At 46.8% G+C, this 22,501-nt stretch overlaps 1 protein-coding gene across 2 annotated transcripts in view; it reads left to right on the top strand.

Annotated features, from left to right (window-relative positions):
• Window positions 1–792: 792 nt before the first annotated feature.
• The window catches only part of LOC120046301 (protein CBFA2T3-like), a 54,728-nt gene continuing 33,019 nt past the window's right edge, over window positions 793–22,501 (top strand). For both annotated transcript variants that reach the window (XM_038991402.1, XM_038991394.1), the window contains exon 1: window positions 793–1,004. In XM_038991402.1, the coding sequence (XP_038847330.1) occupies window positions 902–1,004 (103 nt within the window). In that variant the 5' untranslated portion in view covers window positions 793–901. The remainder of the gene's footprint in view (window positions 1,005–22,501) is intronic.

Raw genomic sequence — 22,501 nt, 5'->3', positions numbered from 1 at the left:
CACCCCTTTCACACGGTGGGGACAGGACTCACACACAGACATATACACACACAGTTTTACAGATGCACACAGTCGCGGCTCACACGGGTGCCACTGCTCTGCTTTCCCTGTGTGGACTAGAGGAGGGTTCAGGCCAGTGCACTGCCCCACAGCCGGAACAACGAGGAAACGAGGAGCCACGAGGCTAGCTGACCTCCCCCTGCCACTCACACACACACACACACACACTGTTACCTCACACACTCCTGTTGAGTGAGTCGGAGAAAGAGAAGGAGAGAGACAGACTACTGGGTGGAGAGAAAGAGCATCGGACACAGATAATTACACAAGTCTGGTGGCGTCGCGATCCATCTGAAGTGACGTGTCGTGGACGGAACAAAAGTATGAGGTAAAGGGAGAGTCATTTGAAGACTGTGTTAGCTGCATAAAGTTAAAAGGAAGTCCAGTTTTTTTTTCTCTGTCTGGCAGCCATGTGATCTGGCTGTGCTGGGCTCATGTTCTAATCATGAGAGCCAGAGGACTCACTCTGTGATCTCCCCAGGCCTGGATGAGTCAGTCAGTCAGTCAGTGGTCAGTCAGTCAGTCAGTCAGTCGGTCAGTACCCTGAGCACACAGGAAAAAGGACATCAACCCTCCGGTCTACACACTGACCCCAGAGAGAAAGAAAGATAGTCCTATCAACTTGTGTGGTTTAGTGTGTCCCCTGACCAGTCGAGAGTTCTAAAACACACAGAGGACAGGACAACGTTGTGGATTACTGCTGTGGGAGGGGGGGGGGGGGGTGCAGAGCATGGCTGCCGAGGTCCACCTGGAACGGCAGAGGAGGTCTGACCTACGGAGAGACTCAACCTCAGCCTCCACCTCTGCCAATTTGACCGCTCCTCCCAGGGTTCCCACGGTGATGCTGACCAGTCACAGGGGGACGCTGTGCAGATGGAACCCTCACAGGCTGGAATCTGGCAACCCCAACCTGGCAACCAGGAGCCACCGCACAGCCAACCAAGGTAGGTGGTGATCCTTTTCTGTGTTATGAGAGGTACTACAGGCTGTGCCTCTGTTGGCAGCGCGCTACAGTGACGAGTGATTGTGGAGAAACTCCTGCTGTCATTTCTCCTCATTAAGTTGGAGTGATTGATGTGTAATCAGATTGTGTTGAGTTAGCACCACATGCTCCAGACAAGACATGGAAATTAGCTTCCTACTGTAGCTCCTGTAACTATGGTGAAACGCTTTACAAACTGTCACTTGATTTTCAAGGTCAAAACAGACCCCAACTTGTTTTCATTACTGAAAGCATAGTTTGCTGTCAAAACCCTACACTGTAAAGACATTAGAAGTCAGTGGCACATATGTCCAAGTGGACTGGGAGGGAAAGGGGTTCAGGCTGGTGAGGACCTGAGGATGGGGACTTCCCTCTGGGCTTCCCCTGGCAGCTGGAGGGGCACACTTCCCTTTATTGTGTTTCTGAGGGGCTAGGGGGAGGGTGGAAGGTGGAGGGTTGGAGATGCTGAGTGAGGCTCATTCATTGTCAAGCCCAGGTCAGGACCCCGAGAGACACTACTGACCCCATCAGGGCTGTTAGTTAGGTTAGTGGGGTCCCCTCCCCTCACTTCCCCATCCCTCTCCTGTCTGCTAGCTTCTAGCCGTCAGACCAGCACACTCAACAGCATCACTGGCTAAGGGAGAAATATGGTGTAACATAAAGGAAATGGGAGAGTCCTTGTCATCTTAATCTCATACTTTCTTCCTTTCTCAAATCCACTCTTTCAACACTGAGAGGAGAGGATCGCTTGACTGTTTTCAAGCACACGCTGTCAACAATGCAAATGAAAATCTGGTAATTGATTAAAGTAGTGTAAAAACTGGAGTAGTGCCTTTAGGTAAAAACTTCACAAATCAGTGAGGCCAGTAGCAGAGAAATGCATTAAAAGCATCAGACATTAAAGCTGTACTTTATAGACTCTAAATATTTAAAAGGGGTGCCGTCTTAGAGGAGGACTAATACCCAACATAGTGAATTACCTGCGGCAGCTCCCATTTCTAGGCAGTAATGAGCTTTGTGAACATTTCAGTGATAAGCACTCTATAATTAGGCTTAGTCATAAGCATCCCCTGTAATTCTCTGATAAAAACCCAGCAGAACTGAGGTAAATGCTGGCTCCATCCGTCAGGCTTGCCTCATGTTCCAAGGAGGTACCCATGTCCCTATAAACAACACTCTTTGTCTGATCAAGTAGTTTACCTGTTTGGGGGGGGGGTGTACCGTTCAGGCATCATAATGGTAATGGTCTTGTGATATTTTCTATGTGTGTGTGTGTGTCTGTGTGTGTGTGTGTGTGTGTATCTATGTATGTGTGTGTGTGTGTGAGGCGTTATGAGACGCGGCGCAGGCTTCCTGTGAGGGAGCAGATGTCGCAGGGCTCAGGCACAGCTGCGGCGGATGATAACCGCAGTGGCAGGGATATGTCGGCACGCTGGCTCCTCTCCCTGTGTCTTATCACCACGCACACAGCACACAGCACACCACAATGAGGAACTGCCGCCCGCCAACACTAGCACACCCTCACAGCCGGCCCTGAGAGAGGGGAGGGCAGGGGAAGAGAGGGGGGAGGGGGTAGAGGGAGCAAGAGAGGGAGGATGGAGGGGTAGACTGAATCTAGACAGAGACTTTGAGGGAAAAGGTGGAATGAAATCACAACGAAGCTTTGGATTATGCCTATCATAGGTTTCATGAACGCTCAGCTCTTCCTGATCCTCCATGGCTAGAGAAAGTCATACTGTATGCCTTATGTGCATGAGAGACATTTATGTATTTACAGTGCACACGCTCCAATGGCTACTCGTGTGTTGAGGACATCTGGCTCCAAGGTTGACATATATTCTACCCTACCTCTCTGTCTCCATCAACAACCTTATCATCCTCCATTACACAACCGGATTGTATTACATATTGGTTCTCTTAATCTCTTCACAGAGATGGGTATAAAACAAGGATGATGGGGGATGGGTCTGTGACGAATATCATCGTGAAAAGAGAGACATAGAGGGAACGAGAGAATGTGTGAGAGAGAGAGAGAGAGAGAGAGAGAGAGAGAGAGAGAGAGAGAGAGAGGAGGGGGAGAGAAGGGGGGTAGAGAGAGCAGTTATTCTCTCTATTTCCTCTGCACCAGCTTTGCGGTTTCTGTGAAGAACAGATGTACACTACGTGATACAGTGCACCATGCCCCTCTCCTTGCTATCTTCAGTCCCAGCACTACCAACTGTCTGCACACACACATTCTCCCTCTCTCTCTCTCTCTCCCTTGCATGCCAATGTGGACACAATCGCTTGCCTGAATACATGCGGATGCATTCAGGTGCAAAGAGAAAACAGGGTAAATTGAGAACTTTCCACTGCTGCCCACTTGACTTTCTCTCCTGTTCCTGCATCCTGCTCTTTAGTAAACACTTCACTTTAACGAGGTGCTATTTCCTGGTCCTTTAGCAAGGCTGGTCACCAGCCACCACTGACCTCAGGGTCTCCTCTTTCACACACACTGAGATAAGCATAGTACAGTGTGTACTGTTTAAAAAGAAGAGAGCGTCATTTTCAGTTCAAATTCCCATCATGCTTCGATGGATTGAACGGCCACTTTACTGCACGATTGCAAATAGAATGTCAGAGGGTCTATGGATGCAATTTGTAAAACCAGCATCAAACGTGTGCTTGACTAGACGGAGCAATGATCCGTTGCGCCATGCTACATTACAGCACAGGAGCTCTCTCGTTCTGTGTTTTCTATTCTCCGGCATCATCTGAGGACTTTTAAGATGACTTTAAGACGTTCACGACGCTAACATAAAAGCTGTCGGATAACACACAGCTTCCACGGTCATATCATCTCAAAATATCAAACTTCAATGTGAATATTTCTACGGCGAAAAGCTTTCGCTACATCTGCAATAACATCTGCTAAATATGTGCACGTGACCAATCAACACGAATTTGATTTGATTTCACATTCCCATTGCCACACCAGTGCAATGGGTTGCATCAGAAAGTGTACTAACAAATACACAGTATAATCCTGAGCGTGTTACGTTTTTCATTTAGAGGGAAAGAGACTATTTTGTTTTAACCGCTTCTCCCCAAAATAATTTACTTTTACATTGCTGCCTTTAATGGCAACTCAATAACAGCGTCCACTGAATGTGGATCCAAGCAGCAGAGCACAATGGAGCTGCGTTCCTTTCTGACGAGAGGCACAGCGGCCTTATCTCTTTTCAACACGCCAGCCAGCCTGTGACTGGAGCTATAGGAAAGGATTTACAATATGTGAGTGGAGGAAATGCTCCAGTCCAGACCTCTGTGAATTCTCTCCCTGTAGAGCCTCCGCTGCCCCGTGTCCCCAGTCTGTCACAGAGACCTTCATTACCATACCTACACAATGATCAACCCCTCAATCTACCCTGCGCATCTCAGACCAGTCCTCCACCACCATCAGATACAGGCAACGCAACGAGGTGGAGAGAACAAAAGAAAGACAGGGAGAGAGAAAGAGAGAAAGAGAGAGGAGACAAAGCCAGGTCATTTGTGTTCATTAATGCCATCAAAGGGAAGTCAGGGTCTGAAGACGAGTGTCAGGAAACGAGGGAGTTCAGTTCATTGAGAGAGATAAATATAGTTCCCACCTTGTGTTTCTGTTGTGGGGATTATCAGTTATCAGACGCGCCACATGGAGGGTCATCCCATCCAACACATCACCCAACAAAAGACAAAATTAAGAAAAGAATGAGGGGCTGTCATTTGGGGAGCTGACAAGCCGTCTGCCCGTATTCCCAGAGGAGAATAGCACGCCGTCAATCATAATGCTATCATGGTGACAGGATTCCTTCTTGGTTTCACCCCATGCCCCACACACTGTCACTCATGGTCCCCCCTACCCACCCATCACCTCTCCAACATCCAGTATTATTTTTTCTAATTAAACAAAAAGACCTAGGTAAACATAAAACGTAAAGATATTCAATCAAAAACATACCTTTACGTTCAGTTGTACACACGCACGCACGCACGCGTACACACACACACACACACACACACACACACACACACACACACACACACACACACACACACACACACACACACACACACACACACACACACACACACAGTGTGTGTGGCCCTCAGATGGACTTGCAGGGCCAGCACAGGCAAGGCTATAACTCCCCAGCAGGAGAGAGAGAGAGGGGCTATAAACACTCCATCAAGTCCTGGGACGATCCACCATCCATCTCCTTGACAACCCAAATCCCAGGATGCCACATGGAATCCCTGATAGGACTCTGATGGGTTACTTGCATTGGGGAATGTGTGAGGGTGTGAACGCGTGTCTGGGTGTGTGTTTAATTCTCCCACCATTCTAAGCCCAATGCAGCAGTTATAGTGTTGGTGTCTGAATTATTAAAACAGCCAAGGTAAATATTGAGAAATTGTTTCTCTTCAGAAATGCATGGATTGGTGTATATACAACACAGAACTAGCTCTCTCTCTCTTTCTCGAGAAATCCTAGATCTTTTAGAAGAGACCTGGCCTGAATATGTTTCCAAATCTGAGTGAGGCAGACAGAGCTGTAGGATCTCTGATTCATCTTAAGGCTGCTCACTGGATGGATCAGACTTTGATATGGTAGATAGAGAATCATAGCAGCTGTCATAAAGAGAAGAAAAAATTGCAATGGAAAGTACTGTACAATATACCTTATCAGTTCTCCCCCCAACTGAGAGCAATACTTTTAGGCCACAACACACTCACTCACTCCAGTCCCTTATGCTTGGTTATAATGGCGGATAGAGATCCCTGTTCCTACTGGTTTGCTTATGGGTCTGTGGCCATTCACTAATCATATCAATTATCATAAAGATTATCATTGTGATGGATTACCTCCAACTGTATAACCTGTTTGACATGTGAAATGGTCAGTAATACACAGAAACAACTCATCCCCTTTAGACAGTTCCCCTTACCTGTATCTGAGAGGACACCTCACACTCCGGACACCTGACAGGCTGGTGAGACAGGACACACTGGATAGCAGCTGTCTCTGTGTACTCTTGACTGACTTTGTTTGTTCTATAGACATAGTAGAGGTTAGGAGGAGAGTGTTTGTTTTGTCTTCAGTAGGCTACCCCTCTTCCTCTGTGTCTGCAACCAAGCGTAAAGGGCACACAGGTGTAGAATTCTCAGCTAGTGAAACCAGATGAACCTGGCAGATATGACGTCATCGTTTTAGCACAACGTTTTTCAACTATGGCACGCGGCGGTTCAACGCATCAATAAATGAGCACCATTTACTTTTAGAATTTTTCAAATTGCCGGCGTCTGGGAGCTACAATTGGGATATGCCACTGTGCTAATGCAATTAGGCCTACATGGTAAACTAGGCATTGGTATTTGTGGTAAACGCAAAGCCATCATATGTATGCAGATAGGCCAACTGCCTATGCCATTACAAAAAATACAGCATTAACTCAAATACACACACACACTATGAGGATGTCGGATGGAATGACCGTAGAACAGTCGCACTATGGTGTTTGCCTGCAGATTCTGGAGGTGCAAATCCAACCTCTGACTATATTATTTTTACAGACACCTTTCAGCCAAAATCACCTTTTGTGATAGCTACTGCACACTGTAATTTTTTAAAAATATTTTTGTATCTATATTGTTGTCTATCACTTGTATTCTTTGGTGAAAATGAATAAATACTGTCTTGACCATATAGTAACCTCGTGCCCAGGCAAATTGCGCATGGGCGAAAGTGTCTTGGGAACAAGATTAGGCCTCCCTAGGCTAAAGCAGAAATCTTGTATTTATTTTCTACCATTGTCTATTGAGAAGTAAGAGGAAAATGTCCACTGATTGTCAAGCGTCTGAACGAGCAGTTAATTGTGAGGCCATTGGTAGAAATTATGAGATGATGTTGATGGCATTGCATGGAGAGATTGCCTAGGCGACGAGTGAGGTGGTTTTAGAGCTGGCGTCTGCTGATGTGAGGAAACAGCGGCCCCCTTGGGTAGACATGGGGAAAATGATTCTCTATGGGGAAAATGTCAAGACAATCTAGAATGCATACCTGGTATTATAGCCTACTGTAGGCGCCCGTATTTATACTTTATCAAACCCCTCTGACCATTTGATGTCGGCTATATCTCCTAAACTAAAGTATGGAATTAGGCTAACTTAACACTAAGCTACAAATATGCGTTGTTTCTTTGCACATAAAATAGGCCTATGACAGTGAAGAGAGTTAATAAATCCAATCGGGCTGAAGTAAAAACCTCACGTGGGGAATACATTGTATTTCTAGAATTTACAAAAGAACATGATGTAACTTCTGTACTTGTTTCAAGTATAAATCAATAGCCTATATGTGTGCACAGTGTGTGTATGTGTGTGCATGAGGTCATAGTTTCATGAGTCTCAATATGCGAGAAAAAAATTGACTATATGGAGATAAGACGCGTGCTGTCAATTGTCAATGCTATTGCAGCATCGAGCAGAAATGTGGCTGTCAACTCGTAGGTCTGAAGAGAGAGAAAGAGAGGGAGAGAGAGAGCGAGAGAGAGAGAGGTTAGGAGCTCCGTACGCATCCTGCTCCAGATGGTGATTTAAACGCAGACAGAAGGCTACAGAGGGATAGAGAGAATCACAAGACTGCACACTAGACCCGCGAGCTCAAAATAATCGAAAACTACAGAATGAACCAAAACACGAAATGAGCGAAAACAAAGACAACCATTTAGGCGCTCGAAATATGATAAAAGATTTGTACTGACTGGAGTTGACAACAGCATCTCAAGCCAATTGTTTCAGTGGAATGAGCGGTCCTATATGCCTGAACAGTTGGATCGGTTGGCAATGACGGTCTGAGAAGCGTGGTGTCTGCTGAGCAAAACCGAGTGATTCATTCAGCTTTGACATGATCAAACAAAGGGAGACTAATTTTACGGATGTATAAAGACTTGATATTGTAAAGTAATTTGGACGATTGTGTGCCAAACAACGGTTTCAAAGTCGTCTGCCGAGGAGTAGCATTTGGAACAAGAGGATCCATGCCCAAATGAATTTCATATTTTTACGTTGGATGTAGCCTACCGCGCGCATCGGACAAGGATTTGTGAAGTAGCCTATTTTCTCTGACAATTTTAAGATTACACAAAATATTAATATTTTGTATCAGTTTGCCGACGGTGAGCACAAATGTTAATACATAGCTAAATCAACTATCACTGTGGTTTCTTTACTGTATTAGCCCATCCTTGCTAACAGAAAATGAGATCTAAAACAGCTCACATTTAGATAACGAAGAGAAGTTGTGATTTCCCCCCCCCCCTCAAAATCCAGATAAACTGTTGGTTTTTACCATCGAAAACGGACAGTAGACCAAAGACTTCTATGTACTAAAGGATCACAAAGCTCTGTCTAGCTTTGCGATATAGTTTTCAATTTATATCTAAGAAGTGAATTACCTCATAATTTATTGAACCGAAAAGTCAACAACACCGCTTTGAATCCAAAGGAAACAAATATTTTTTTTTGTTTGACTGTAAACGTGTCGAATTGATCATTTTTTTCTCGCTCAATATCTTTCATTATCAAAGAGAAGGAATAACACCTTTATGAATGGTGTTCAATATCTCCGAAGGCTTTATCCTTTCTTCCAAATAATGAGGATAGGGGCGTTATAATCGTCATTCTTTGGTTTGGATTATCTTCGCTGCAATTACCTCAGCCTGAACCCGACCTTCACAAAGTAAGTCACATTATTAGGCTACATGTTTATTGCAAATTATAAATTATAGCCTACTGATTGTGTGCTTGTTTGATGCGAGAGAGACGTTTGGACACGGTTGCTTCTGGCATGAAGCACATATTGCATTTTATTTTGTAGCCTATTTTGTACTCTTGAATTTTGACACTTATTTTATGAACTATAGGCGAGGCTAGATGGTGAGGTTTGGTGATAATCACTATTTAGCTAGGTAGCATAGCATGGTAAAGACGTGATTTTACATGTCCCTGATGTTAATATAACTGCATAAATTATTATGCAGATCTTTAATTATAACCAATACTCTTCCTATATTATGTTAAATAACATGTAAAAAGTTAGATTTTCAAGGGCAATAATACACTTCCCTTATCGATTAGAAATAATGTGTTATTATACCGTTTTTCTTGACTTTTTTGCATAAAGTTGTTGACTCCTACTTTCGTTGTTCAGGTTTTCCGCATTGTCAGCTATTTTTACAGGAGCTTTCATTCATGTTATTAAACAGTAAACATTCATGTTTAGTATAGTTTCAGTGCTTCCCCATTGATGGCGTTGAATCAAAATGTTTCCATATGAATGGTTTTATTTTGACACAGACACTGCAGTCGATGTGGCCTATTGGATGATGGTTCTCTTCTTTGGAAAAACATAAGATTATAGGCTAAAACAATTGTGCTGATGTAGAATTTGTGATGAAGAGGCAACAATGTATCAGCCAAATTGAAAGCATTGTAGCTTCAATAAGCCATATCAGACACTTGATAAGACAACTTTTCATATGTCTATAATATTAATGGTAAACTAGTATAAATAACTAGTAGGCATATTTCATCTCAAACAACAGAGAAGTTAAAACGTTTATACGTCGATATAAATACAGGCTATGTATTTTAGCACATTTCCTAGCAATGTTTGTTTATAGCAAATGTGGGGCCATAAAGCGTCTGCCTTCCTCTGGATACAGGTGGTCTTTAGATAAATTCGTTCTCCCAGATATAGTAGGCCTACATTAATGAAACTAACGGCACATGATGTGGTGTTTTTGCTGGTGCAGATGAGAGCGCGCGAAACTCCTTGTGTCATGGAACATGGAGGCGTAAATATACAGTTGTTGGGTCGGGTTGTGGTTTTTAGGGCTTTGTACTCTAGCGTCTCTCGTGTCTTCTTCCCGTGGTGGTACCTGTACCTCACCACAACTCCCACATCAAAGTACTGACTGAAAGTAGTAATGCGTTTGGATCGTAGGCTTAGACCTTGGTTTTGTTTTGATATCTTGTGGGCGCCTTCCTTGAGTGATACGTGATTGAAGGAAGGATGCATGTTCAAAGTATTCGGACCAGGCCCTGCCCTGTTGTCACAAATCAGAGGAAGGGCCAGTAAATAACCTACATCTCATGGGCTGTGATATATTATTTTATTATATATATTTATACTATATTATCATGTGTTACAGAGGCACGGTAGATTATATATTACACACAAACGGAATGGGCCAAACCATTTATAGAAGCCTAGGCTAACATGTGCACATAACCTGGAATAACCTGATCATCTCCCATGGTGTGAAATTCTGGAATAGGTGGCCTGGAATTGAAAGGCCTCTCTCACCTCTCTTCTCCCCTTTAGCGGTGCACAGGTGAAAGACAGCTGGCCGCACGTGAACCACCCTCAGCCCATGCACTTACACCGATCTCTCATCTCCTGGGTGTGATGATCAGACTCCACAGTGGGTCAATTGCCAGATATTCAATTCACAAAAACGGCGCCTCTCAGTTTCAAGGCCAGAAAATGCAATATGGAGCTGGTGTCTGTGCCAGCCAGGATAATGAGTGAGCAGAACTGTATTGGGCGTCAGAGAGTAGAAGACGAGCACATCGATGAGACAGCCTATTGGCATTGCTGCCAGACAGACAAAGTAACAACATTGCTCTAGCCTAGTGAAAGAGAAAATGAATTGGGTTGGAAGCAATATTATTTAATGAAACATCTCAAACGAAATACAATTAGAAGACATTCTAAACTAGATATACACTGAGTATACCAAACATTAGGAACACCTTCCTAATATTCGAGTTGCACCCATCCCCATTTTGCCCTCAGAACAGCCTCAATTTGTCGGGGCATGGACTCTGCAAGGTGTCGAAAGCGTTCCACAGGGATGCTGGCCCATGTTGACTGCAATGCTTCCCACGGTTGTGTCAAGTTGACTGGATGTCCTTTGGGTGGTGGACCATTCTTGATACACACAGGAAACTGTTGGGGGTGAAAAACAGTTATTCAGTTCTTGACACAAACCGGTGCGGCTGGCACCTACTCACATACCCCGTTCAGAGGCTCTTAAATCCTTTGTCTTGCCCATTCACCCATTCAATTGAGACATACACAATCCACATCTCAAGTGTCTCCTCCCGTTCATCTACACTGATTGAAGTGGATCGAACAGATTACATCAATAAGGGATCATAGCTTTCACCTGGATTCACCTGGTCAGTCTATGCCATGGAAAGAGCAGGTGTTCTTAATGTTTTGTATACTCAGTGTATGAAAGATGAATAAATATAACTTAAAGAAAGATTACTCTGTGTAGATGACTCATCTTGGCCAAAAAGTCACTCACTTGAGCCTGCACGAACTCTGATATCCATCAGTGGATTCTTCTCTGTGAAAACAGAGGACATTTTCTCTGCAGGACATCACATGAATTTACTATTTAATTGGCCCTGGCGGTAAAGATCAGCTGAATAATTGAACAGCTGATAATAGACAGACAATAGATGGAGAGATCCAAAGGTGAAACCACACTACAGCCATTCAGCATTACCGCACATTACCACCAAACATCCCCCCCGCCCGCCACTCTTCTCCAAAGTCAGATGTCCCCACTTCATCATTAAGTGCCTCTCTTAAAGAAAACCATTCATTACCCCACTGGAGTTTATTCCGTCTCTGCTACTACCACACTCGTATGGATGTCTCCCTCCCGTTTAATGGGCAGACGGAAAAATACCACAGGAGAAAAAAAAAAGTTTTTTAAACGAGATACGTGCTCTTGTGCCAAAGCCACATGCCAATAGGGAGATGTTGTAGTGCAGTGATGGAGTCTCACCGGCCTCCTCTGGACAGAAGCAGAGACGCAGACCATGCAGTGTGTAGCTCGCTGGCTGCTGCCTGACAAACACCAGTCCTCATAGACCCTAAGAGCCCCACTTTGAGGCATCATAACTCACCCCACAGTGGTAACAGAAACATACTGAAGCTATGACCAGGGGGTTATATACTATTATAAACCGGGTGGTTCAAGCCCTGAATGCTGATTGGCTGAAAGCCGTGGTATATCAGACCGTATACCACGGGTATGACAAAACATTTACTTTAACTGTTCTAATTATGCTGGTAACCAGTTTATAATAGCAATAAAATGTAATAAAATGTGATTTGCATACTGTATTTAAAAAAGAAAAATACAGATTATTTGTGACATTCACTTAGTTACACAGGAGAGCGTCCTTATTGGTCACTCATGGCAGGGTAGGCCATGTTGTTTGTTGAAGGTAATAGTGTCTGTTGCCTGGTCCCCGTGCCGGTTGGTTCGCCAGGTGACAATGTCACAGCACAGTGACCTGCAGCCGGAGTGTGGTGGGGAGTGTGGTGGGAAGCGGGGTGGGGAGCGGGGTGGGGAGCGTGGTGGGGAGCGAGGTGGGGAGCGGGGTGGGGAGCGTTGTGGGGAGCGTGGTGGGGAGCGTGGTGGGGAGCGTGATGGGGAGCAGGGTGGGGAGTGGTGGGGAGCGTGGTGGGGAGCGGGGTGGGGAGCGTGGTGGGGAGCAGGGTGGGGAGTGTGGTGGGGAGCGTGGTGGGGAGCGGGGTGGGGTGGGGAGTGTGGTGGGGAGCGGGGTGGCGGGCTTGTGCATGTGACAGGTAATTATTGTAATTTGAGTGCGGGCGGTGCAGGTGAAGTTGGCCGTCTTCTAATTAATGAGAGGAGCAGATGGCAGTGGGCGGGAGCACGCAGCCGGCCGGCAGAGTATGTGTGTGTGTGTGTTTGTGGAGGGGAGAGGAGAGGAGAGAGGGTCAGCTGGTCAGCAGAACACACAGACACCTGGACTCACAGGCCAAACGACAATTGCCAGAGCCATCATCCCTGAATACGGCATATACTGTACTGTGCACAAACGCACCATAGCAACACTCACTACCATGACAACAGGATGACTAGATTCTCATCTGTGTAAAAAATTATCAATTTCATATGCGTGTATGTACATGTAGTATAATGTAGTTCTGAGTAACCTATTATAGAGAGTAGAGACAATAGTGTATACTAAATCTAAGTAGGAGATTGGTCAGCATAAGTATATGGGAGGCATTGAGTATAACAGTGAATTAAGAACACAGCAAGCAACTCTGCGTGGGCTGATTTGCCCAGTGCGCAGAGGCTGCGGTTTGTAAGCCACCTGTGTGTTGTGTGCAACAGTGGATTTACCGTGAATGTTCCACTGTCCTGGAATCCCAACCTGTAAGCAGCCGGCAGATTACCCTGTGAACCTAATTCCTATAATGCATTAATACTATTGTGCAATTACATGACCAGGGTACCACCCGAAGAGGCTACGCACCAAGAGACTGCACACAGGTCAGAGCTGTCAGGGTGTGAGCACCCAACTGTTTTGATGTATTTGTCTGGTATCTCACACACAGCTCTGTCCTCTCCCATGATTTGAACATTAGCGGCCAAAGAGCGCGTTCAAGTGCCAGTTACGTTCCCAGGGAGACGAAATTCATCTCAAACAGAGAAATGCTTTCTTTGGACGAGCTAAATAAGAAGTACAGGGCTTTTTTTCTCTTTTGTTTATCTGGCAGCGTCTGGCCATGATGAAAAGTGCAGCAGCTGAGAAATCCATAATCTTAGGTAACGTGTCTGTGTGTGTGTGTGTGTGTGTGTGTGTGTGTGTGTGTGTGTGTGTGTGTGTGTGTGTGTGTGTGTGTGTGTGTGTGTGTGTGTGTGTGTGTGTGTGCTCGTCAGTGTGTGTGTGTGTGTGCGCGCTCGTCAGTGTGGGTGAAGATAGGTGCAGACCGAGACATTGACACTGAGATAGTGTTTTGGACTGGATCGTGTCTCAAATCACTGGGTTCTGAGATCGACAGTGAAGTCTTGTTCTCTGGTAAGAGTGATAAGGGCCATTGTTCACGTGTATTATATAACTGTACATATAGTTCTGCAATGTGGATGGAATATATTTTAAACCCCCATGGAGGCATGCTGGGACATGTTTGCGGGCCTCTGTGGGTATCTCTTATTGCCCATTGAAGGGGGCAGGCTCCAGCCTTGGGAACCCAAGCTGCCTGTTGGGGTGCCAGTGAGCCCATAGTGATGGGTTCAGGCGCAGGCAGACCAGCGGTCGATCGCTATGGTTCCCTCCCTGTTTATCCGTCCAAACAGTGGGAAAGACTCTGGCGTTGGGAGCCCCAGTGTGTTCCACATGTGTTTGACATTACTGTGACATGGCCGCCTCTCAGGGGAGAATCAGAATGTCAGAGAGCAGAGGAGCCGTCCAGCTCCCAAACATCTGGAGTAATGAGGAACGCATTGGCACCGCAGTGTGGGAGCTGAGAGTTACGTCTAAACCACATGCACGCACACTATACACACACTATACACACACACAGATACACACACACATATATATATACACACACACAGACACAGACACACAGCGCCCACACGGATACACACTCTCACTTGTTACAGAACAAACATATGCTGTACTATACTGTACTTTCACTCAAAACAAGATATTCTGTGCATACATTTCCTTTGTGTTATTATTACACAGAAAAGGGGCCTCTCTTATTTCCCATGGTACGGAGTGTAGCGTTACAAGACCCATATCACATTTGCTAAGAATTGTTTTACTTTGAGAGAAGATATAAATCTCATCTTAAACGTATTATTTTAACCTTGTCGTGTCTCCGCGGGATAAATGCTTACGGTGAATTGTCCTCTGATTGTTTTGCTGATCTCAGGTGTCAGAGCTGAGCTTTCCTGTTTTAAGAGGAATCAGTCAAAATGATTATTGTTGTGTTTTCGATGAAATTAGTGCTCAACGGCGTTAGTAAAATAGAGAACACATTAACAAACCCCTGATTTGAACCTTGCACCTCAGACACAGTATTCTCTTTTGTGACATTGAATAACCAAGGGGTGTAGTCTGTGAACGCAGATGGATTGTATCACTGACACTGACTTCATTATGAGAACTGAGCCTGTGAACTGGCGACAGCTATAGCCAAAACACTCATGACAGAGAGAGAGAGACACTTCATGTTAACCCTCCCTCCCTCTTCCCAACTTCCCATAGGATATGCAGATTAGGGACAGACACAGGAAACACGCTGGAATAATCTGCTGTAGCACTGAGCAATTTTTAATCAAACATACAGCGGGGAAGTTCATATCGCTGCTCCACACTCTGATATAATGAGTTCCTCCCTTTTCTCCCGCCTCACCCTCAGCCAGCCCCTTATCACAGAGAGAGAGAGAGAGAGAGAGAGAGAGAGAGAGAGAGAGAGAGAGAGAGAGAGAGAGAGAGAGAGAGAGAGAGAGAGAGAGAGAGAGAGAGAGAGAGAGAGAGAGAGAGAGAGAGAGAGGAACGCTGACTGGAGATAGAGTTAAAGTTATTAAGTGTTCACCCACACTCCTCTCCACAATGACTTTAAAGGCGTCTGGAAGGGGGCTGATGGGGGCTGTGGGCTCAGGCTGGGATTGGGGAAGGAAGGCAAGTCAGACGATCATGGGGATATGGCCTCTCCACATATTTGTGGAATTAGAAAGCTGTTATCTCGTGGAAACAGAAGTTTTGCCACAGATGGTTCCGCCATTCTTCAAATGGGTTTGAGCCGAGTGCCGTTGTGTTCCCGGTTACTTATGCAGACCTTAATCTCTCGCCCAGCCTCCCTAACTCACACCCTCACATCCTCTACTTAGGATGTGAGGTGCTGTATTGTTCCTAAACTGTTACTTCACTGGGAGAACATTTCAGTTCCCACACAGATCAGGGATTTAATATGAAATGTGGAAAGAGGGGCGAGATTTTATTGATGTCAGAATTTTTGGAGAAAAAAAACTAAAGTGCTTTGAGGGGGGGCATATCTGTCCAAGGAAACCTTAGGGCTGAATCCCTGCAGGGGGACTTTGATTTAGGGGGTGGGGGGCTAAAGTTCTCCAGCAGTCTCTGAAATATCCGGAGAGAGGACAGACAACACAGTGGTAATACCAGTGAACGAAGGAGGCAGATGGGCAGGAGGGGGGAAAAGAGAGAATAACAAAGAGATAGTGGAAGTGAGGAAGACATTTCCAAGTTGGAGAGAGAGCCAGAGAGACGGGGGGAGATAAACAAAGACATATGAGGACACTTTCCCCAGAGCAGAGGGCCAGCGTTCTGAAGGAGTAGAAGAGACAGTGGTGAGAGAAACCTGGACAGACGGAGTCAGGAATTAACCCCGCAGTTGCCGTAGACTAGAAGATACACAGGCAGGAGAAGCATCTCTGTGTGGATTCTCTGTCTATGCATGACAGTGAGCTAGGGGCTAGGCCTGTATAACCACTGTGTGAATGGCAGCAGGTTACTTTAATTAGCCTATTAGCAAACACTATTACCTTGCCAATTATAGGGCCATCTATATGACTGCTCCCTCTCACTGTTTTTTGGGGGGGGGGAGAAAATAGGCTCTGGTTTGAACGGTGGATTCCAGCCGTCAGTCGGGTCCCAGAGGAAACACTGGTATTTATTTCAGGAGCTTCCAGTGCTGCTTGCTTCGGGCTAAATGGAGATTTGCGGGGGAGAAGCTGTCAAACCTTCTGTTTAACTTGTCACATGACTCCCCTGATTGGAGTCCCCACGCAGGCGGGTTGCTACCTATGGGGTGGCGGTGATGGAGAATAGCAGAGACACAGATTACCCGCTATGTGTCTGCCTCCCCGCTAATGTCATGAGCTATTGTGCATGTGCCTTGGGGCAAACGAAGTGGTATGAGATAGGGAGTCACAGACCGGGGGAGCCGTTACAGGGATGCAGATGGTGTCAGTGGTGACAGACAGAACAGCCGTTTAGCTCTGAATGAAATACATGATTCCAGTTCTCAACATTGCCGATTGAGAGGAGGTGAGAACAGCAAGACTTGATGTTGCTTCTTTGGTCTCTTAGGTGCCGGTGTCAATTGGCTGTTTGTGCTCGCTGTGCGCAGACACAGAATGAGAGAAAGGAACGAGACAATGGGCCTTCACACGTCCACTGATTCAAAAACTGTATAAAAAAAAATATATATATATAAAAAATGAACACACTCAATGTGTTAGACGGAGATGGACAGGCCATGTGTGGTCAGTCGGGAGGTGTGTGTGTCAGGGGGGGTTAGGTTTGTGCTCCGTACAGCAGCGACGAGCAGCAGTAGTGACGCAAGAGGCAGAGCAAACACAGCAGGTCTGGGCTGCAGCTGACCAGAGAGAGAGGAGAGAGAGAAACACACAGAGAGCGGAGACGGCAGCTGTCAGACCCCCGTCCCCGTTCCCATCGCACACCTGTCACACAGGAAGTCCGGGCCTGCCACCGTTTCCTGGATACGCCTCCTCAGCCAAACACACTCTCCTGCTGCCTGCTGCAGCCTCTAGAGCCTCTAACACAGAGAGAGAGAGAGAGAGAGAGAGAGAGAGAGAGAGAGAGAGAGAGAGAGAGAGAGAGAGAGAGAGAGAGAGAGAGAGAGAGAGAGAGAGAGAGAGAGAGAGAGAGAGAGAGAGAGAGAGAGAGAGAGAGAGAGAGAGAGAGAGAGAGAGAGAGAGAGAGAGAGAGGAACGCTGACTTTAAAGGCGTCTGGAAGGGGGCTGTTGGGGGCTGTGGGCTCAGGCTGGGATTGGGGAAGGAAGGCAAGTCAGACTATCATGGGGATATGGCCTCTCCACATAGAGAGGGGCATCTGGGAGCTGAGAGAGCGAGCATTATGAGGGCTCTGAAGGCATCATTCATAACAGCCAAACAAAGTACATAAGGCCCAGGGAAAACCAATCTATATTGGTACCTGACGCAAACGTTTCCCATGTAATCTCACTGACATCGCTCTGAGTGTGAAGGTCTGGACAGATAAGAGGATGGTGGTGCTCTATGACAGACTGAGAGCAGATCACTGGACAGTATGGACCTCTTCTTTAACTCTCCCACAGAGACAATGGCCCCCATGCCCACACTTATGTGAGGAATATTCCCACGCTCGCTCACCTTTCCCCTTCCCCATGACCAATCTGAACTAACCCAGATGTACAGCTCGCAGATGGACTCACACTCTCACTACATCTCTCTCTCTCTCTCTCTCTCTCTCTCTCTCTCTCTCTCTCTCTCTCTCTCTCTCTCTCTCTCTTCGCTCTCTCTCTCTCTCTCTCTCTCTTCGCTCTCTGCTCCCAGTTTGGCTCAGGCAGGAAATGCTAGAGTCCTGTACAGGAAGTGATGTCACACAGCCCCGTGGCAGATGGTTGATGGGACAATGACGACGAGGCAGCCAGGCTGTTAACAGCAGCCTGAGCGTCAATGTTGTCATTGGCAAAGTTCTTCTTTGTTTTTGTCAGGATTGTCAAGGCGGGTCCTCAGGAGGGCTCCTCGCCCTATTCCCAAGCCACCCTTCATGCTGCCTGTATGCAATTAACAGAGTAATTAAAAGCTTGATGAGCTAATTGGTGTTCGTTGAAGCTGCAGGTGTTTTGATAGGGGAGCTTGTTTGTGTAAGTGCACAGTGTAAACAGATTCCGATCGAGGGTAATTTTTGGCACAGTTTTCCCCCATAATTTGAATAGTATGGGTGTTTAGGGAAAAGCAAGGCCATTACCGTTACTGTTAAATAGGTCAAAGTTAGGCAACGGTAATGAAATTGTCATAAATCTTAATCATAACATAAATAAATAAAAATATTCTAAGTTGTTCTGGAAAGGTATTAAGTATCAACTCAATTTGGGGAGAAACAGAGAGAGAGTGAGACAGAGAGAGAGTGAGACAGACACAGAGAGAGAGTGAGACAGACACAGAGAGAGAGTGAGACAGACACAGAGCAAGAGAGAGACAGAGAGAGAGAGAGAGTCACAGAGAGAGAGAGAGACACAGAGAGAGAGAGAGTCACACAGAGAGAGAGACACACAGAGAGAGAGAGAAACACAGAGAGAGAGAGAGTCACACAGAGAGAGAGACACACAGAGAGAGAGAGAAACACAGAGAGAGAGAGAGACACACAGAGAGAGAGAGAAACACACAGAGAGAGAGAGACACACAGAGAGAGAGAGTCACAGAGAGAGAGAGAGCGAGACACACAGAGAGAGAGAGTCACAGAGAGAGAGAGAGAGGCTGAGGCTGCCTCCTGTGAGAAGGAGCAAAGGAAGAGAACTTCTCTGAGGAACTGGGCCAAATAAGTCCCCCTATCCTCCCTGCACCCCCCCTCTCCTCCCTGCATCTCTCTCCTGTTCCATGTCTTATTTTTTGCTTCCCCTCCCTCTACCCAACCCTTTCCTCTCCACCTCTCTTCATCTCTCTGTCTTTCTATGTCTTTATAGTGTACTTTATATATCCCTGTGCCTTCCCCCACGCTCTCTTCTCTCTCTCTCTCCGCCATGTTGTGGTGTTTTTCTCTGTTCTGCTCTGTGTCCTCTCTCCCTCCCTCTCTCTCAGCGTTGGCAGATGTGCTGGTGACGGCTGTGTGCCCGTGGCGCTGGCGGGTCCCCAGGTGGCGGAGATGACAGTTATTGATGTTCAGGTGTGAGCTTTTTACAGTGGGCCTGGAGCCTCTTGCCAGCCAGCCAGCCCCACGCACTCTGAGCGCCGTCCCCTACTGAATGGGTCTGATAGAACCGCAACAGCAGGAATACAAACAACACAGCAACAAGTCCACCTGAGAATTTATGGTTTAGCTGCTTGTGAGCACACAGCTGTGGACTTGTCTGGTACGATTGGAAGTCCAGCTTTTCTTCCATTTTGTTGTGTTGCCAGTATGAGTAGAAGCTTGGTGCAAACTGCAGAGGCCGTATTTTTTGTTCATATTATGATGTTGACGGGTCCAAACAACAGGCCAGTTAGTTCTTGTTGGTATGTGTGTGTTTGTGTGATTCCCTGAGAGTGGCCGCACACTCGTCTCTGTGTCTCGGGCCGGTGCCGGTGCCAGTGCCCAGTGCCGTCCTAATACACTCCAGATGGGCCAGGCCGGGGAGTTGTTTTTGGCACGGCCCGTCGCGGCAGAATGTCACAAATACTTTCCTTTATTTAGGAATGGCTCTGGGTTAGCGGCTGGGGAGAAAGGGAGGGAAGGAGGAGAAGGAGAGAGGAAGGGAGGGAGGGAGGAAAAGGAGAGAGGGAGGGAAGAGAAGGAGAGAGGGAGGGAGGAATGGGGGGGAGAAGGAGAGAGGGAGGGAGGGATGGGGGGAGAGGGAGGGAGGGAGGGATGGGGGGGAGAAGGAGAGAGGGAGGGAGGAAGAAAGAAACAGAGCTCCATGGAACATCTGGATTTTATTAGCAGCCATTGGGAAAATGTGAAAAGGACGTTTTTTTCCCTGTGAGTAGCGATATGCTGCATGTAACCACTTCACTGCCGAGGGACGCCCTCCCCGAAGAGAACAGATGGCCGCTAGACTTCAATACAATTATATCAATAACAGTCATCACTGCCGTCAGCGCCACATGACAAGCACACGAAAGTGCGGAGGGGCAGGGAACCGAAACTTGTCTCGCAAGTGCTGTTGTGTTGGGTGGGAAGGAAGCCGACTCTGAAACGCAGGTCCCTCGTCAGGGCGTTTTCGTCACCATCACCCTGAAGTCTCCCTCTCCCTCACAGTTCAAATCATCCCTCTCCATCAACCCTCTCTCCCTCACAGTTCAAATCATCCCTCTCCATCAACCCTCTCTCCCTCACAGTTCAAATCATCCCTCTCCATCAACCCTCTCTCCCTCACAGTTCAAATCATCCCTCTCCATCAACCCTCTCTCCCTCACAGTTCAAATCATCCCTCTCCATCAACCCTCTCTCCCTCACAGTTCAAATCAAGAGCTGGCTTTTCCACCAGCCCGCCAATAACATCACATTACCCAGAAACAGCAAACAGAGGGGGAATGGAGAGAGGTGGAGGAATAAACAGTAATGTAGTCGGTAAATGAATAAGCACAAAGACGAAAGGGAATACACACTGGTGCACTGAACAATTCAGAGACTGGGAGTCCTATTTAAACATAAACAGAGAAGTAGAGAGTAGGGAGTAGCAGTATTGGTTCCTTGTTTTCCATGTTGTTCTACCTGGCCATGCCTCATGTCTCAGACATCTGAGTACTGTATCCGCTGTCTCTGACTGGGGCAGACGAGGAGAGAGCGGATCTCTCCTGTGTATTAGACCGTTTTACACTGACCCTGTCCTGGTCTGGCCTGGTCAGCTCGTGTCCTCTGCCCAGTAACTCAGTGGTAACTAGGTCAGCCCAGGAACCAGTGTGTCTGGCCTCATCCCTCTCTCCTCTCCTCCTCCTCGGATGGATGAATGGAGTGTCTGAGGACCTCCTCCTCCTCCTCCTCCACACAGCTGGGGTCTCAGCCATTACACACCACATGGGTCACCGCTGCACTGCCGCCACACCCTAAATGGTTTTAACATATATTCTGTGAGTTATTACTGTATGCGCTGTGAGGCTCCTGCCGTCGCTCAGTCTAACTTTTCCTATGTTGTCTATCTTTCATTCCACACAAACACACACACACAGTCACAAACACACGTTCACACACACACAGGTTCACACACACACACGTTCACACACATGCATTTTCTCCCTGGGCCTTTCAGTTCTCGATTTTTAAACAGACATTTATTCCCCACTGAATGTTTGTTTTTACTAAACATATTTGTTCAGCCCAGTCTGTGTAGCATCGCAGTGATTCTCAAGTAACAGGGTAACGTTTGTATTTGTTTCTGCTTGTTCCGTGCTTGTACATTTCTGTGGATGGGGCTGGTGGTGTTGTCTCTCCCACCATGTCATTAGTGAACCTAAAGCCTCTGAACTCTAAATCAGCTCAAGATGATCCCAAGTCTGGTTTCTAACACACACACAGAGAGAGAGAGAGTGAGACAGAGAGAGAGAGAAACAGAGAGACAGACACAGAGAGAGACAGACACAGAGAGAGACAGACACAGAGAGAGAGACAGACACAGAGAGAGGCAGACACAGAGAGAGAGACACACACAGAGAGAGAGAGAGAGAGAGAGAGAGAGAGAGACACACAGAGAGAGAGAGACACAGAGAGAGAGAGAGAGAGGCAGATTGGTGGCTGGGCTGTCTGCCATTCAGACAAGTTGACTGAGTTCTCCCAGCCAGGAGGACATTTACATCATCATCACAGCCAGGCTCCTCCATCCAGCATGTCTGATCACTATCTAACCCACTATCCCTCTGCTCCAACATCTCCCTCCCGTCAGACCTAGTCTATTCTTTATGGTGCCTCCACCCACTCCCATGCTAAGGGGGCTATGCAGGCCCAGGGTCTCTGTCAATCCCTGGGTCAGGAGAGGGGCGATGGGGATAGGGAGTCTGGAGGGGGGCTAGGGAGAGGGGTGCGGGGGTCCCTGGGTGCGGGGTCCTGGGGCCGAGGCGCAGGGCTCTAATCCCCATGTTTTGATGTGA

This window comes from Salvelinus namaycush, chromosome 1 (genome assembly GCF_016432855.1).
Source record: "Salvelinus namaycush isolate Seneca chromosome 1, SaNama_1.0, whole genome shotgun sequence".
Classification (NCBI taxonomy): domain Eukaryota; kingdom Metazoa; phylum Chordata; class Actinopteri; order Salmoniformes; family Salmonidae; genus Salvelinus; species Salvelinus namaycush.
The sequence above is the reverse complement of the archived record's forward strand: the minus strand, read 5'-3'. Positions and strand labels throughout refer to the sequence as shown.